This window comes from Haplochromis burtoni, unplaced genomic scaffold (assembly GCF_018398535.1).
Source record: "Haplochromis burtoni strain Fernald_Lab_line unplaced genomic scaffold, NCSU_Asbu1 Contig_70, whole genome shotgun sequence".
Classification (NCBI taxonomy): Eukaryota; Metazoa; Chordata; class Actinopteri; order Cichliformes; family Cichlidae; genus Haplochromis; species Haplochromis burtoni.
The window spans coordinates 358,885-376,226 of NW_024582431.1; the positions used below are offsets into that span (position 1 = coordinate 358,885).

Here is a 17,342-nt window from a genome sequence, read left to right on the forward strand (position 1 = left end):
GTCAGTAAGCTCAATACCTTAAAGGAAATGTTTGTGTTCTCACCCTATATCACAGTAGCAATAAGGGCTGAATCTCATGACACCATCTTTGTTTGGGACCCCAAGACGGTGAAGAGAGTCTGCACGCATCATGAGAAAGAAGTCAAACACCTGAGAAGAAAAAGGAGGAGTCAACAAAGAAATGATGTAATAAGAGGTAAAAACATTTGAGTAGTGACAGATCACCTACCTTTAGTCTAATAGTGGAGGCGATAGTTGAACAGTACTTGTTCTTGTAATGAAGCTGCAGGTGGCTGATAAGCAACTCATAAACACGACTCGCATGGCTGGCTGGCAGACTGTAAAGTTTGCTCTGTCAGAAGAAAAAGGATAACATGTTATCACCAGGTAAAATATAATAAATGTTTAGTTTATTTGATAAACCTTGATAATCTTAGTTTTGCTAGCTTAATGAAAGTCTTAGGCAGCATGGAACATTTCATATCAATTTAACACACTATAAATAGTTCACTTCTAATAGTTTGTTTTGGGTTTTTTCTTCCATCTCATGACCCTTACCATGTACCTAACAGTTGGCTAAGTATCATGAAATGCAAGCACATGACACCACACTGGCAAAAATATCCAACATTACAAAACCGTAATTACAGACACAACATAATTACAGACTTTGCAGAGTGGTCACCAAGAAGGCTGAAATCTATCGTCATCAACAGTTAATGATTAGAGCTTAATTATGGGATTAATAACTGCCGGGCCAGAACAAGAAGCAAGTCTTGAGTCTGAGCGATTATGTTTAAGATTTTATAAACTTCACACATTGTTCCAAGGATCGATTTTTATTGTAAATCAACTTTGTTTAAGAAAATACAACATTTGTATTAGTCCGTAGATAAATCATGTTTTGCTGTCCAGGTATATACATCAATTTACATTTGATTTATATTAATAAAATTGGATGACACCTGAGAAGCTGACAGGCAGGTCTGTTAAGCTTGCGACATTAAGCATTAGTGTAGTCTTTCCATCATTAAAAGTTTTAGCTGCTGACTCATTTCATTAAGAGGATTTTTTTAAGTTACGTAAGCAGCAGCTAGCACTAGTTTGGAAAAAAAAAAAAGTTTTCCTTTAATACATTTTTAGGCCGGAGAGGGCAGTCGATAGGTATGTGTCAGATAACCAGGTCAGAGTACAGTCACTGCAGCATGACAGCAATGCAAAGACGCAGTGAGGCAACATAACAAAAACTGTTTTGGGTTTGGTTAATTTGGACAAATTAATTGTCCAATTTTTTGTTTGTGAATTACATTTTCTTTGCTTGTTATATTCTCAGCGTTTTGTGCCATAAAGAGATCTTTGAGCTCTTAATGGTAAAATGTCACCAAATAAAATGACATTTACAGTCTGACAGCAGTCAACAAAGCCAATTTTAGTCCATTTTAATGTGTATTGAACTGTTCTGGGGGGAGGGGGATTTCTCCATTGATTGATGTCATTTGATGCCCTACATTGTGATAAGTCACTGTGGAAGAAACTATGTCTTAATATTCTATTTTAACTCACCCACAACTCTTCACATCTACTATTTTTATGTATACCTGCAGGATTTCAAGCAGGCCCAGAATAGCAGTCCTGACGTCCTCCATAGGAGACTCTGCTGTGGGGTCTCTCTCAGAAACCTCTAGGGGCCCTGAACACACCAGAGAGCGGCTAGACACCTAAAAAATAATTATAAAATGGAGAGAAGTAATGACATTGTGACAGAAATGGGGCGGTTTTGTGTGATTGCATGTACTCTTTTTGTACCCGTTCAATGATGTCCAGCAGGCTGGTGAAGTGGTGCGTGTTGCAGCCCTCAGCGAGGTCTACTAATAGCTGAGTAGCCTGTTTTCTAACTGCCAAGTCCCTGTCTTCAGCAATCCCACTGAGCTGGGGAATCACCACCATTTCAATCAACTCATCCTGGAGAAAAAATAGAAAATAAGCAAAGAACACAAAAAGGAAAAGTATGATTTTTTTGAAAATCATAAACGGAGCTTGTACAAATGTGTCAAACATTTGTACAAGCTCCGTTTCAAAAATAAATTGCATGTAAATAAACTTTGGGAGGCTCAGAAGTATGTCAGCATCTGAGTGGTGCTTGCTACTATCGAAATATCTTCTTCAGTAAAAATTGGAACTATGGCAAGAGAAATGCACCAGAAGCTTTTCAGTCTGGACAGCGGACTGGAATTACACAGGTTTCTGATGTGAGCGTGTATGAGAGAGCACAGACCTCATAGAGCTGCCGGTTGGTACTGAGAACGAAGGACAGGATATGAAGCACTTTGATTCTTATCACACTGCGAGTCTCGTTCCTTTCACAGAGCAAAAGGGTGAGATAACAGAAAGGGACAGCGGAGATTAAGATACTTCAGAGATAGAACAAGAACGAGATCGAACATCACAAGGATAATACTATAACCTCCCTGAGATATATACGTGTGTCAGTGTGTGTGTCCTACCTGAAGAATTTCTCCATAAGCCGGTGAAGGCTCTGAATCCAGCCTTCTTTAGCAGGCTGGATAGACTGAGCCCTGTAGGAGATAAGTGTCAGCACTGATGCATCCTGCAAAAGATAAGATTCATATTAGTGGGGGGGGCAACGCAGCGTAAGAGGTCTAAATTACAACAAAAGTTGGAGGAGGACAGAAGATAATCAAAGCACTAACTGGTCTTTTATCAGCACATTTCTCCACCAGGCTGAAAAACTTCTCAGTGGAGCCGTGGTAACCGTTTTGTTCATAAAGCTCTTCCACGGTGGTCAACAGTTCATAAACAATGGCCTTTAGTTCCGCACTGCCTATTGTCTGTGAAAACAAGAGGCACACCACTTGGTCAAGCTAGAACCATTACTTTTTATTCTGTATACTCAACCAGATAAAAACATAAAAATTAAAAACTACAGCTCTGCATATTTAATTTGGCAAAAAGTCCTTCCTAAAACAAGCCCAAATGGGATTTGGGTCTCCAGCTGGAATCAAACAACAACAACAAAGGTGTTAACTACTACACTATGAAGCATGGTCAATCACAAGTGAAATATATTTTCAAGAACCTGAATCTGTTGCAATAGTCGCTCTATGATGCCGAGTAGGATGTCCCATGTGACCACTTGTAGCTCTTTACCGTACTTTTTGATGAGTCTTGTTATTGAAAGAACAATTTCGTAGGAGACCACCTCGTTGGCACATGACATGGCCTGAGGGACAGAAATAAAAGTCACTTATTCAGCACAGTCATCATATCAAGTGCAGTCATTTTACCCCCGTATAATCTTTCAACCTCAGGTTTGATCTAAACACATGGCAACAACTTAAAGTTTGACTACATCCTGCATGAAAGAAAATATCTGTATGACTTTGAACACAAAAGTGAAAATCTATGCCACGGGTTTGGAAGTCAGACAGTCTGTTCTTTTCACCCTATTGTGCAGATTTCCAGCTCCATATTTTTGATAGCCCTGTGCTTGAAATGACCACAAGAACGACTAGCGATGGGAATCAAGAACAAGTTCTTGTACACAACAAGTTCCGAGTAGTCTAGTTCCCTGGAACTGTTAGTCTGCTGGCCTATCGAGCCCGCTTATCGGTTCCACTTGCACTACAATCAGCCAATTTGTTTGCGGGTCGGAGGTGGAAGATGGTGGCACAGTCTACAGCATGGATATGAACATTCGTTTTATTGCACAAAATGACGAGGACATGATAGTAAAGTGGAAACTGCATCCAAGACAGAAACTGCAGTATTATGCTGGTAGCACAATTTTGGCTCATTGCAAGCATCTACAGAGACTGCAGCATGCTAACACTAAGCTAGCCAAACACCATGCTAACACCAAGTTAGATACCTAATTAGTAAGAGAAAGATCAAATGTGAGTCCTTATTAGGGTAGGGATTTGTGTTGGTGTTTGGGGCTGAAGCTTCAGGTTTATATAGTTAAATAGTAATTATGAGAGTGTGTTTCAGCTGTTTTACAGAGTAACATGAAAGTAATATAGGAGTATAATGAATTACTTTCTCTTTGGGGTAATTAAGTACCATACTGCATTACAAAAAAGTGTTCTGTGAAATCTTTTTTTTTTTAGTAATGATTTTAGTAATGATGATGTGAACCTTGATCACAACAAAAAATGGGAAATACCTCCAACATGAGCATACATTTGACTCACAGCATGCAATTAATTTGCATGAATGTAATGATACGCTGCACAGCAATGGTGGTCACTCTCAAAGTGGACCCAGTGAGAACCCAATGAGCAAATTCTTATAAATTCCCATCCTTTTTAAGGAAATTTGCTCTGAATGACATTGCACAGATTTAAGACCAGGGGAGCAGAAAACAAGTAAAAGTATAAAACATTAAGAACTCCAGTGTACAAGAGAGGCTTACCACCATAAAATCCTATCAGTTAAATTTTTGATTATGAGATGTGGACTTGACCCTCAGTATTATAATCTCATTGCAAAACTGCATGTATATTTATGTGAGTTACCTTGTAGAAAGATGGCAGAACAAGCGTCGGTGTATTTTTGAGTGCAGGCAGTCTGTGTGCGCCCCAAAGCGCCATTCCAACAAAGAAAACTGCTCCTCTTAACAACGGTGCATCCTCCATATACACCCTGGTGGAGGGACAGATCAAAGAAGAACTGCACCATACCTCCAAACTTATATATGCTCATTCACACAAAGTCAGAAATATTGTATATTTAACCAATAATACCTTTCCTCCATAATGCGACACATGGTGTAAATTGCACTATGGCCGAGGTGAGTCCCCAAAACCTTTCTCATTAACTGAAGAACCAGAGAGCAAAACAAAGCGTAGGGACAACAAACGGCACAGAGGAGGACACAGTTATGAATTATGTCCCTTCAAATCATAGACTTCAAACAAGAGGCAGAATTGTATATATATGCAGGTGTGTTCTTGCCTCACCTTCCAACAGGACTCGCAAAACTCTTTGACGTTGACCGTACGGCAGAGTGTGATTATGAAAACGGTTAAAGAGTCGGAGGGCAGGCAGTTGTAACACACAACTGCATCGAGCACTTGCAGAGCCACCTGGAAAAATACAAAGGTTGGAAATACTAGTGACAACCAGCGCTACAAAACAGTCTGAGGTTCACAAATCAAAAAATATGGTAGGGTTTGTCTAGGTAGGTTTAACTGAAGCTAATGATTGTGATTTACTCAAAAACATTTACTTTAATACATCAGATTAAAACCATCTCTAGCTTTGGCGTACAGAGTTTTCACATATAATTAATATATGGACACTGGACAGTTATTCAATAATTTTTCTTAAACCTGCAGGTTCGTGAAGGGCCTATTATGTATTTACTAAACAAAAACTGCACCTTCTTTTGAAGAGGAATCATAAACATGCCGTGCAAAGGCCATTACACACTGAGGGTGTTGCGAAAAAAAAACTGTTGCAAAGTTTTTGTGAAAAATTCCTCCTCAAACTGCAAAAAAAAAAAAAACAAACAAACCAAAAGACTGATGAAAAAATAAATAAAGTGAAATTGGCATCAATGTTGATCCTAATGTTTCTAAACCAGAAAAAGAAGAAACTGAGCAGCAACAAGGAAATTTGAATGTTTTGCTCCAGAGATTAAAACAGTATCACGACTGCTTTTCTACATATTTCAGGATGTCAGTGGGGCAGTTTGAGCTTTTGTTGGCACATTTGGAAACACGTCTGAGGAGGCAGAGAAATACTTTCAGGAGTAAATTGATCTTGAATAGCATCAAACTGTGTCTCTTAGGTAAAACAGTACTCTTTCACCATTTCCATGCTACAAGTGTCCATCTTGCCAAATGCAGTGGTTTAAGCGGTCAGATTTTTTTTTTTCCAGTTGCAAATAAACACAAGTCCCCAAAAATATTTTTAACATGCAAAATGTTTGCACAAATGTTTGCTGTCCAGTGTGTAAAAGCCCTTAACTGTCAAGTAATTTGAAATACCAACCTCAATATCAGTCGAAGACGTCGTTCTGTTGCACAGCAGGCAAATTTTCCTGCAGAGAGCACAGAAGAACGAGTAGGAAAAAGAGACACTGAGACCAATTGCTGAGTAAGAGAGAATCATTGTGTGTGTGTGTGGATTTCTCTGACTCACTGGACCATGATGGAAACATTTTGGTCCAAGTAGCAGCTATTGAATTTCACCAGATTAACAAGAACATGGAGAAAGTCAGATGTAAGGCCTATATCCATCCACAGGAGGACAAAGCGTGCTGAGAGAGGAAAGCAAATAACATAGAAAGAAAAAAAAAATTCATGTGAAAAGTATTAATGCAGGTCAATACACTATGGCAAATAAAACTATTCACAGTAGTATGAACACAACAGTTAAAAATACTACTAACAAAGTAGCTCAAATAAGGCTGAATATATGATGTCACATTTCTCAGATAATACTGGGATCAAACTATCTTGGATGTGGGTATTTGTCCTATGGAAGGTTTCCCTACCACCTTTGAAAAAAAAAAAATCCTGAAAGAAACAGTTGAGGGTATTGTGTGCGGAAAAAAAGAGCTATTATTAGAATTCAAAAAAAACCATTGTCATCATTGTACCCGAAATGAAAAACAAGTGATTAAAAAAAAAGAAAGCAAACTGTTGTATTACATAATATCAATAGAGTCAATGCACAAAAAGGGAACAGTGAACACGAGTTGAACCTAATCAGCTGAGGTGTGACACAGCCAGAAATTTATCAGTGATTAATAGTGGTTACTTCAAAGCTGATGTTTTGCTTTATTCAGAATTCCTTATATTTATTTTCCAGATTTGTTTTTTTAAATGCACAAACACAAATATTGCAACTGATAAAGAAAGAGGATTAGTCTGTTTTTACCTATGTCCTCTTCCAGGTATGTGATATCCTTTCCATTCTCTGTTAAAGCCTTAAACACCTCCAGTCTGTCAGAAAGGTCTTCATTGCACGGCTGGTAGTCTCTGATTACCTTGAAAAAGTAGGCTCTCAGAGGGCCGAGTCGCTCACCCTTCATACAAAAAGACTTTTTTTTAAAAACAAAAAACATACGGAAGCTTTTTGCATGTGTCTGCGTGTATGTTGTGTTTTTATACCTGCCCCTGTATAATGGCCCTGAGCAGCTGCAGGACAGCATGTCTGGCCTCTGGTGGCTGCTCTGGAGTCAGCATGTCTTCCACATTTTTCCATACAGCCTCCACTGCATGCTGAACAACATATACACTCAGATTTTAACAAATAAAGAAGACTGCGTACTGTTCACCAAACAACGACAAAAATGGACCGCAGTCAGCAGACTCACCTCCTCAAACTTTTTCATTTTGGCAAGCTCACAGATGTGGTTCATAGTACGAACACGGTTGCTCAGACCGCAATCTGGGTGGAGCTCCTGAAACACACCAAAGCAAAAAAATACGTCAAACAGTGGAAGATATGCTGGGAAAGGAATGAGAGACATTCAATGAACATGCACAGACACTCAGTCGCTTCTGCAGACCTTGATGATGTCAGCCGTAATGATAAACTCGGAGGGTTTAGTGTCACTCTGTTTGTTCGGAGGACGCTGTGTACCGAGCCCAAAGATCCCCTTCACCTTGTCCTTGAGACTCTCCTTGCTTGGTTGTTTATTCATGGCCCAGCCTGAAAGGGTGATGCACAACACAGGCGAGGGACTGGCAGCTGCCTGTCATGGAACCAGACACAGAGCAAGTCACACCTTTTTCCCCCCTTTGAGCTTATTAGTTAATCATTTCCTGTGGATTCTAAATGTGGATACATATGTCATTCACTGCTGATAACATAAATGCCACCCCCCCACCTCCACCTAACTAATATTATTATGGAAATGTGTAAACCTTCCTTCAATAGATTTAATGTATTGCCAGGTATAGAAATTACAGTTGAGGTAAACAACATGCATGGGACAAAAAGAACATGGGAGCACAGTTTAGCTTTGCAAAGTAGCATCAGTACAAATCATAGCATTTCTTGAACAGATGAGACCAAAGTGGAGCTGTTTGGCCATAATGTACACCCATGCACATGTTGGAAAAAAACAAACAAAACATAGCATATGAGTACTTAACACCACCTGTCAGCACAGTGGTGGACAGCTGATGATTTGTGCTTGTTTTGCAGCTATGAGACCTGGACACCTGTCACTCTTTGGTGTACAGAGAAGTTCATGGTTGGCTCAAAGTATTCTAGAGGCAATCTTGAGGCCATCTAACTGACAGCAGAAGCTTGGCCCAAATTGGGTCATGCAAAAAGACAATGAGTCCAAATACACCTGTAAATCTACCAAACAAAAAATGGCTGAAAAAGAAAAGAATTAAAGTGCTACAAGTCCAGACCTCAGCCCAGTTGAAATGCTGTAGAAGGACTTTAAGAGTGGCTTTACTAGCTACTGAAAAATTATATATACTTACTACTCACATGAGTCTGTAGGGTCGTGTGATAACCCTTTCACGTGACTGTATATACGTTGAGAATTAGTACAGATTTACACATGGCACTGTCCATCTGTCCTGTCAACTTTGTGCCGGCTAACTGTTCTACAGTCCTCTGATGAAAACCTAAAAAAATAAGCTTAAACATTTCAGTTATTCCCTATTAATAATTTCTTTTTGCTTCCTCGCCACAAAAATGGTAACACCAAAAATACATATAACAAATAGTTATTTTAAAAATCAGCACTGGGCCATAACTTCACAACCAGTAGATTACCAACAGTAACCTGTCAGCATATTTTTAAACTGTCTAAGCTGGAGCTGGGCTCTGGAAACTGTTCAGACCAGATATAATGAGGTGTATTAAGTCGAGTCATATTTCAAGTGAAAAAGTCCATCTTGGAAAGTAAAATGAAGGTTAACACATGGGTTAAACAGTGGATTTTCACCTGTTAGCACAAGGTTAAAAACACAAGTGAGGTCAAAAGGCCAAAAAGACTTATTTTTAGCTTATATGAAGTCTGTGCTTAGCAGGTGGAGAAGCTGATAATAAGAGATTGCTAAACGACTCCAGTTTATCCATGTCCATATCTGTAATGAAGTGTGTTTTATATTTCTTTAAAGGGTTGCATATTATTGTACTGTGCATGTGAGCTTAGACCATACAGCAGCAAAATAAACTTGAGCAACAAGTTTATGACATTACAGGTGGGTCCACATAGCACTACAAGCCACTGTTTAAGCAGGAGTAAAGTTTGACACTGCAGCCTGTAAATATGTAAACCCATGGGGCACGTTTAAAGAATTTGCTGTCATGTGGACTTGACAGAGATAGAGGGGAGGGGAGGTGAGCAGACGGACAACGGCTGGTCTGTTTCAGTCCAACACCAGCAGCAACAACAACAACAGCAGCAGCAGCAACGGTGCAAGGTAGGCTCGAACCAGAGTTGATATATCTGCGGATACAAGTCAGCCTAAACACTTCATATCAGCACAAACGTAGTGTGGCGTTGCTAAACCCTCTCAGCTTCGGTTCACAGTGGTTGTAATAAGCTAGCATTTCTCTGTTGTGGCACTGAAGGTCTAGTAGCATAAAACAACAGCGCCTGCCCCTCCTACCCCCGGCAACCTTCTCCCCCTCTCATCTCACCTCAGTGAAGTTGAGTCGGTTTTGGTTTCATTCAGTCGCTGCTTCGTCAGATTGCAGCCAGCCGAGCCGCCCGCTTCTGTGCATTGATATAACTCTGTCTTTGCAGCCGAAGGCTCGCTCCCAGCACCCCTACTCCTCAACCGGATGACACACTAATGCTCTGACAGTGAGACTTCCTACAAAAACACGTTTGCCGCACTGCCTCGCGGGAAATGTATTTTTTAAGGGCAGACTAAATACGAAGTATGCTAGTCCGTTTGTTAGCAGTATGAGTTTTAGTGTTGTGGCACAAGCGGGAAACCATAACATCTACAAAGAAGTAAAGCGCAGGTAAAGTTTCCTATAGACTATATAAAAGTGTTTAGCCGTCAAAATTTAGCATAAAGTAAGACGGTTTTAGCTGTTAAGCTAGCAGCTAGCTTACCGTGCTGCTGTTAGTGAAGTTGGTTCCTTTTTGACGCTACAAGCCGCAATGTGGCCAGGGGTCCTGTGAGTGGCGCTTATGGACAAGGTAATACAAATATTTTTATTTTTGGGCTCTGGACAAAAAAAAAAAACACAAAAAAGAACCTGGCTATATTTCTAGGACAGAAGTTGGACTACCACAAGAAATTCTCTAATATTTGGCGAATACAACTAGCAGCTTCCATTAACCCTACTGTGATAATCGGTTCTCAAACTTATCAAAATATAGACACCATGACAGGATCGGCTCCACACTGATGGTAAAGTGGTACCTTTGGGTCAAATGCACTGCTCTAAACACTCTCTTTCAGTCCATCCAGCTGTTCAAACCTTCTGTTTGTGAGGGGCAGCCAATCAGAGGAAGGTTGGCTTAAAAGAGAGTAAAGGAAGATTATCAAGACCCAGTATAAGATAAATAAGGATTATGTTTCATTTGTCACTCATGTAAAGCCACATAAAGCTTAGTATGGTCTAAGAATAAAAACATGGATTTGGAAATGAGCAGATTTTGTAAGTTATCATTATTATTATTATTATTATTATTATTATTTTATTATTAATGCAGGCCTGAATAAAATGTAATTATTCTAGTGACTCGCTTACGACATCCGTTGTTCGACTTTCTATTATAAGACAGTTATTATTGGGGGGGGGGGGGGGGGTTCAGTACGTCTACAGTTAAACTAATAATATAACCCTGACCCGTTTTCAGTCGCAATTGAGTATCGTGTAGGTTTTTGTTTGTTTGTTTTAGATTTAAAAGTAAATTGGCAATTCCACCAGGAAGTGTAAGTGTAATCTCATATATCAAAAAAATATTGTTTTATTAACAGAGCGGAAGATTTATTTTTTAAATCTTCAAAATAAAATCGAGTCTCTGTGTTTATGTCATTCTTCCTCTTGCAGGCGAATTCAGCTCATCAGCTCCACCCGCGATCCAAAAACTACGAATGAGAAACTAACTTCAGCAACAGTTCAATGCTTCACGTCCGCTGCAGCGCGCGGGTCTGTTATGTAGTCCGAGGGGTTATAATGACTTCTCCTTACTTCATGGAGAACAGGTCTGTTATGACTCGGAGTGCGAGTCAAACTGCTGGCCGCACACCTGCAGCCTCTCTCAGGACCAAACTCACCAACAGACGGAGGAACGAGGACCCGGTCTGCGCTGTGCCAGTGAAGGTGGAGGTGGAGGAGAAGAGCGTGTCAGAACTAAGAGCTTCGTCTACTCCTTTATCAGCCGGTAACGCTAACCACACAAACTGACCACGTACGTTGGTACACGTGGATACAAATTAATTAACTTGAGCTGTTTTGGTGGCAGAAGGCTATTGCGCTTGCGCATATTCTGGAGCAGGTTGATTTGCTTTGCTTACCAATTCTACAGTTACACCTTTACATCTTAAAAAAGCGACTGGCAGGTGAAAACCAGGCTTTGTCATCACCTTTCTCGCCCAGTGTGCAGGAGTTATCAATGAACACTACAGGGCACAGAGTGAAAGATGTTGTTTCTTTTGTTCTGCGAATGTGAAATAGAAATAGGTGAAACAGGTGAAATAGAATTATGAACGTGCAGGATATAAGGTTTTGTGCATCCATAAGAGAAAACTGACCTTTACACTCAAGAGACAGATTTTGTACTTGCGACTGAGTCTGTGCTAATAAACAGGGAGTTCAGTTTATCCTGCACAAAACCCTGTTTACACTAATAAAGGTCGCTCTACAGCAGGGATGTCAGTCTCATTTTACGTCTTGGGCCACACACAACCCACTTTGATCTTAAATGGGCCAGAGCAGTAAAAAATACCCTTTCTGTCAGTGTAAAGATATTTAACTATGCATTTATAGAAAAGAAGAGTCATTTCAACACTACACTTTGGTAGCTCATTGCCCAGACTACCCTTAATCATAATAAAGTGGAAACATTTGGTTATTTCACAGGAAATTTCCTATTTTTATCATTTTTTTTATTTATTACTGTGCATACAGTGTAACAAAAAAAAAAAGTACAGCCATCAACAGTGATCCAGTGGGCTGGATTGTAGTGTTTGCTGGGCCAATTTTGGCCCAAGGACCTTATGTTTGGCACTCCTGCTCTGAAGCATGTCTCTGTAATATGTGCCCTACTATATGAACATTTTGAGCCTCTTTGTTGCACCTCTTTGAAGGCTGAAACGAATAACTCTGTTCGAAGAAGATTTGTTTCCACAAGATGAAATTCAAAAAATGTACTTTTTTGGGCAGACACGTTTTTGTACTCCGAATTGGAAATTGTTGTTCATGCCTTTATTTCATCAGGTCTGATTTTTTTTTTTTTTTTTTTTTTTTAATTAATTTTTAGAATTTCTTTTGTTCCCACTGTTGGTAGTTCAAACTAGCAAGTTCTGATAATAATAATAATAATAATGGATTGGATTTATATAGCGCTTTTCAAGGCACCCAAAGCGCTTTACAATACCACTATTCATTCACTCTCACATTCATACACTGGTGGAGGCAAGCTACAGTTGTAGCCACAGCTGCCCTGGGGCAGACTGACAGAAGCGAGGCTGCCATATCGCGCCATCGGCCCCTCTGGCCAACACCAGTAGGCAAGTAGGGTAAAGTGTCTTGCCCAAGGACACAACGACCAGGACAGAGAGCCCAGGGATCGAACCGGCGACCTTCCGGTTACAGATGCGATTCCCAACCCCCTGAGCCAATACTGAACTATCACATCGTTACTAATTCAGTTGCACTGGCTCTCTGTGAAAATCGTTCCACTTTAAGATTCTGGTTTTGACTTTTAGAGCTCTGCATAGTTGAGCACCAGTGTTCATCAGGTCCCTGAGGTCATGTGATCAGGCCCTGCTGGCTGTGGATCATATAAGCGTGTGAACTAAAGGAGATTGTGTTTGCAACATTGGCCCCAAGATTCTGGAAGTCTCTTACTCTGAGCTTGAGATCTGTTGACTCTGTGATGTCATTAAAAAAAGACAGAATTTGCTTGTTCAGAAATAAGTGTAAATTTTACACAGTGGGCTCAGTATTTCAAGTCTCTTTCTTTAAAGGGTTTTTAGACAGTCTTAATGAGTTTATACAAAAACATGAAGCTAATCTGCTTGTCTGATTAGTTATTAGAGAACCTGCATTCTTTGTGATGACCAGCAGGGGGTGACTCCTAACTGCAAAAAAAAAAAAAAGTCTGGTTATATAAAAGTCTGTGAGAGAACCACTTTACTTCTATCTTGATTTATGGCCTAAATAAACTTTTTTCCTAATAAACATTTGTTCTTAATTGTTAAGTTTCAAAATTTATTAAATACAACTTGATTTTCATTTTGTAAATAATTTGTCATAGCAACCATATGAACCATGATATGAACATTGACCCAATTAAGGTGAATGGGACTGAAAATGTTTTGCTTTTATAAAATAATGATAAAAAGACAGTGTGCGAAGATTATAGGGGTTTTTTGTTTGTTTGTTTTTAAACCAAGATGGTGAAATTATTCCAACATTCAGCATCTTTAGATGTTGAACTGGTTGGAGAAATATCTTATTTATGGTGATTTTCTTTTTGTGATTTTGTTTTGTTTTTTGTTTTTTTACATCAAAACTAGTCTTTGATTAATTAGATTATATTAGATATCATTTGTGTTTTAATTTTTAGCTATGGTGCTTACTGTGGTGCCACGCTTCCGCTTGTTCAGGTCGTGAACTCCTCCACGAGGCACCGGTGCAACCAAAAACCGAAGCTTTACCGGAGTATCCACACAGCCGCAGGAGGAGACAGTTAAAGGTGGAATACGAGAAGGATGAACGTGTTTCTCCCATGAAAACTGAGCGCTGGGAACCTGCCGACTGGAGGAAACAGTTAGGATTCATTCGTGAGATGAGGAGCGGCCGTGATGCGCCTGTAGATAACATGGGAGCAGAGAAATGCTATGACATGGAGGCTCCTGCGCATGTAGGTGTGGGGTGGATATTTTAAGTCCCCTTAAATAGAACCTGTTAATTCCTCTGTTCCATCTGCAGGTGAGACGTTTCCAGGTGCTGGTGTCACTCATGCTGTCCAGTCAGACAAAGGACCAGGTGACAGCAGCAGCTATGCAGAAGCTCAGAGCACACGGCTGCACTGTAGAAAACATACTCGCTACAGATGATGAAAAACTGGGAAAACTCATCTATCCTGTCGGCTTCTGGAGGGTAAAACAGATGGTGTCCATAGCTGTTAGCATGTTTAATCAAATTTCAGTAAATAAAAGTTAAATATTAATATTAACCTGGTTTCTCAGCTGTGTTCTTTGTTGTGTCCTCTTGGTTTCTTACCTGTTCTTCTTTAGAATAAGGTGAAGTATCTGAAGCTGACATCAGCCATGTTACAAAAGGAGTTTGGAGGGGATATCCCAAGCAGTGTTGAGGGGCTGGTCCGTCTGCCGGGAGTTGGACCCAAAATGGCTCACCTGGCTATGGACATCGCCTGGGACCAGGTGTCTGGCATTGGTAGGGACTTCCATCTCTTAAACATGCAGACACAATTGGCTAACCTCCCAGAAACTGATTAAGCAAAATTCTAGATCAGTGATTCCCAAAGTGTAGGCTGAAGCCCCCTGGTGGGCCGCAAAGGTAGTGCAGCTGAGTCACAGTAATAAATGGTAAATGGCCTGTATTTGTATAGCGCTTTACTAGTCCCTAAGGACCCCAAAGCGCTTTACACATTCAGTCATCCACCCATTCACTCACTGGTGATGGCAAGCTACATTGTAGCCACAGCCACCCTGGGGCGCACTGACAGAGGCGAGGCTGCTGGACACTGGCACCACCGGGCCCTCTGACCACCACCAGTAGGCAACGTGTGAAGTGTCTTGCCCAAGGACACAACGACTGAGACTGTCCAAGCCGGGGCTCGTGCCTTTCTCTTGATTGACCAGTCTACTAATTCCCTTATTTTTACCTCTATTAATAAGTGAAGACACATTAGTGGTTTTGATGTGTCGTCATATTTGATGTTTCTGCCGCATTGAGAAATCATTGGTTTGTAAAATGATGTATGCACTACGTTTGAGAAACTTCAGAAATTACATCCTTTGGTATCACACAGCTTTAAAACAAAAAATGAGCCTTATATTCATCGTGTAGTTACGACGCGTTGCAGGGTTCTTCTGTTTGATTGCATTAGATTTATTCAGGTGCACCGAATAAACTGGCAACTTAGAAGTATTGTGATGAGACTAGGCTTTCATTTGTATTGATCATTTTTGTCTAGGTGTGGACACACATGTGCATCGTATATCTAATAGGCTGGGCTGGCTCAGGAAGGCGACCAAAAACCCAGAGGAAACACGGAAGGCCCTTGAGGAGTGGTTGCCCAGGTAACAGCATGACAACTCACTGCTGATCCGCGAAACCTGATTAACTTGTGATCAACAAACCTATAAAGATGTCCAGGATTGATTTAGATACGTACCATACATCAGCGCTGCCAGTGGTTAATGTTGACTCTTTAACGTTTGACTGACAGTGGGAAGCAATGAAAATCAAAATGTGGAAATCTGGGAATTTATTTTTAGAATGCAAAATAATAATCAGTGCTCAACAACATGCAGATCTCACTATATTCTTCTGATGTCACGATATACCAGAAATGACAATATAATACTTCACTTCTTTGGTCATAGATTATACATCTGATATTGTGAGAGACCGACTCCCAAATAATAAACAGGAAATTATATTTTTTCATTTAATTAGAATTTGACAGCATTTCTTGATTAAAAGTTACTTTATCTTCTTTTAATAAAAAAACAGATGAAAGCAGCTTTAATTAGCAAATGTGAGAGCAGTCACTTATAAAGTAAAGAGATCCTCAGGCCAGAGAGCAGTAGATGTCATGGTGACCCATTTTCAATCCATGAAATTTGACACTTTTATAAAAATGTATTGATATGGTGATATTAACACCAGCACCAGTGTGTTCTTCTTAGAGTGCAGTGATATCATTTAATTTACTACAAAAATATGTTTCAAAGTGTAGTACTTCTGTAAAGTCATCAGGTGATGTTTCTCTGTTGCAGGGAGCTGTGGAGTGAGATCAACTGGCTGCTTGTGGGTTTTGGACAGCAGGTTTGTCTGCCCGTCAACCCTCTCTGCTCTGTGTGTCTGAACCAGCACAGCTGTCCATCTGCCCACAAGAACTCTCCAGCAAAGAGACCTAAATCGGGATCACCACGGTCTCCAAGTCCAACCTCCTCTTCAAAAATAAAAACTGAACCTAAACAGGAAGCAGCTCTTAAAGATGAGATGATAAATAAGGAGTTACTACCCACATCTGTTTCCCACACCACAAAGAGAAGGCTGAAAACCAAGGTTAATGTTTAAATTTTACCGATGTTTGTGATTTCAGCAGACAGTGAGCACAAGAAGACATATTACGTGTTTACTTATACAGATAGATTTAAAAACATGTATATAAGAATATATTTGACACTATAACAGCACCTTTAAAGGGTAAATATTTTTAATACTTTTCTTTTTTTACCAAATAAAAAACATGTTACTAATATTTTGTGTAAAGTTTTGTCTAAGAAGAATAAAATAAAATACAAAAATTATGTAAGTTTTATTTGTGTGGTGTCATAAACTACATTTTCTGAGGCGTGCAGTTTATAGCATTTTAATATTAATTAAAATGCTATAAACTGTACCTAAAAATATTGTACCTAGCATGTACAGGACTTATAGTTAGCATGCAGTATAAATTGTTTTTAAAACTCACATTTTGAGTCTAATATGAACAGGATATAAATTATGACTAAGAAACCTAAGCAAATACCTGAAAATTCATACTCAATTTATCCTGCACAGAAAAGGAAATAAACTGGCCTTTACACTTACATTTAGAAAGTAAGAAAGTAAGCTTCTGTTTGAGGGGATAAGTAGGAGCCAGGTGCTACTAATTAAATACACAAGATGTTTGTGCCAAATTAGCCATATGTTAATTCAGGTATGCTTTAGCCTTGTCACTCTTAGGTATGTTGCAACATAAAGAACCTAAAGACTTTTGGAACAATGTCCTTCGGACAGATGAGACCTAAGTGGAAATGTTTGGCCACAATGTACACTTTTGTAGAAAACCAAATAACAGCGTGGTGGTGGAGAGAATGTGATCTGAGCTGCTTTTGCAGCCACAGGACCTGGGCACTTGTCAGTCATTGAGTTGACTATAAACATATCTGTATATCAAAGTGGGCTGTTCT

At 39.7% G+C, this 17,342-nt stretch overlaps 2 protein-coding genes across 9 annotated transcripts in view; one reads left to right on the forward strand and one right to left on the reverse strand.

Annotated features, from left to right (window-relative positions):
- The window catches only part of tsc2 (TSC complex subunit 2), a 32,985-nt gene extending 21,619 nt beyond the window's left edge, over window positions 1–11,366 (reverse strand). For 3 of the 5 annotated variants that reach the window (XM_005925116.3, XM_005925115.3, XM_005925110.3), the window contains exons 1-18: window positions 9,643–9,796; window positions 7,541–7,726; window positions 7,346–7,432; window positions 7,140–7,250; window positions 6,907–7,054; window positions 6,166–6,283; window positions 6,016–6,064; window positions 4,980–5,105; window positions 4,764–4,837; window positions 4,536–4,662; window positions 3,098–3,241; window positions 2,712–2,849; window positions 2,505–2,608; window positions 2,276–2,357; window positions 1,807–1,962; window positions 1,599–1,718; window positions 230–352; window positions 44–150 (exon numbers count right to left, since the gene is read on the reverse strand). In XM_005925116.3, the coding sequence (XP_005925178.1) occupies window positions 44–150; window positions 230–352; window positions 1,599–1,718; window positions 1,807–1,962; window positions 2,276–2,357; window positions 2,505–2,608; window positions 2,712–2,849; window positions 3,098–3,241; window positions 4,536–4,662; window positions 4,764–4,837; window positions 4,980–5,105; window positions 6,016–6,064; window positions 6,166–6,283; window positions 6,907–7,054; window positions 7,140–7,250; window positions 7,346–7,432; window positions 7,541–7,675 (1,949 nt within the window). In that variant the 5' untranslated portion in view covers window positions 7,676–7,726; window positions 9,643–9,796. Of the gene's footprint in view, window positions 1–43; window positions 151–229; window positions 353–1,598; window positions 1,719–1,806; window positions 1,963–2,275; window positions 2,358–2,504; window positions 2,609–2,711; window positions 2,850–3,097; window positions 3,242–4,535; window positions 4,663–4,763; window positions 4,838–4,979; window positions 5,106–6,015; window positions 6,065–6,165; window positions 6,284–6,906; window positions 7,055–7,139; window positions 7,251–7,345; window positions 7,433–7,540; window positions 7,727–9,642; window positions 9,797–10,066; window positions 10,147–11,240 lie in introns of those variants that run through there. The other 2 variants (XM_005925111.2, XM_014334436.2) reach the window with 2 other exon arrangements.
- On the forward strand, window positions 9,258–16,697 carry nthl1 (nth-like DNA glycosylase 1). 4 transcript variants are annotated; one of them, XM_014334438.2, is made up of 7 exons: window positions 9,258–9,422; window positions 11,014–11,347; window positions 13,797–14,053; window positions 14,122–14,292; window positions 14,430–14,589; window positions 15,353–15,458; window positions 16,161–16,697. In XM_014334438.2, exons 2-7 carry the CDS (start codon window positions 11,086–11,088, stop codon window positions 16,462–16,464), a joined length of 1,260 nt encoding a protein of 419 aa, XP_014189924.1. In that variant the 5' UTR covers window positions 9,258–9,422; window positions 11,014–11,085; the 3' UTR covers window positions 16,465–16,697. The 4 variants fall into 4 exon arrangements, with proteins under 4 accessions (XP_014189924.1, XP_005925197.2, XP_014189923.1 ...); XM_005925135.3 differs by lacking the exon at window positions 9,258–9,422 and adding an exon at window positions 9,870–9,972; XM_014334437.2 differs by lacking the exon at window positions 9,258–9,422 and adding an exon at window positions 10,032–10,153.
- The last annotated feature ends 645 nt before the right edge of the window (window positions 16,698–17,342 follow it).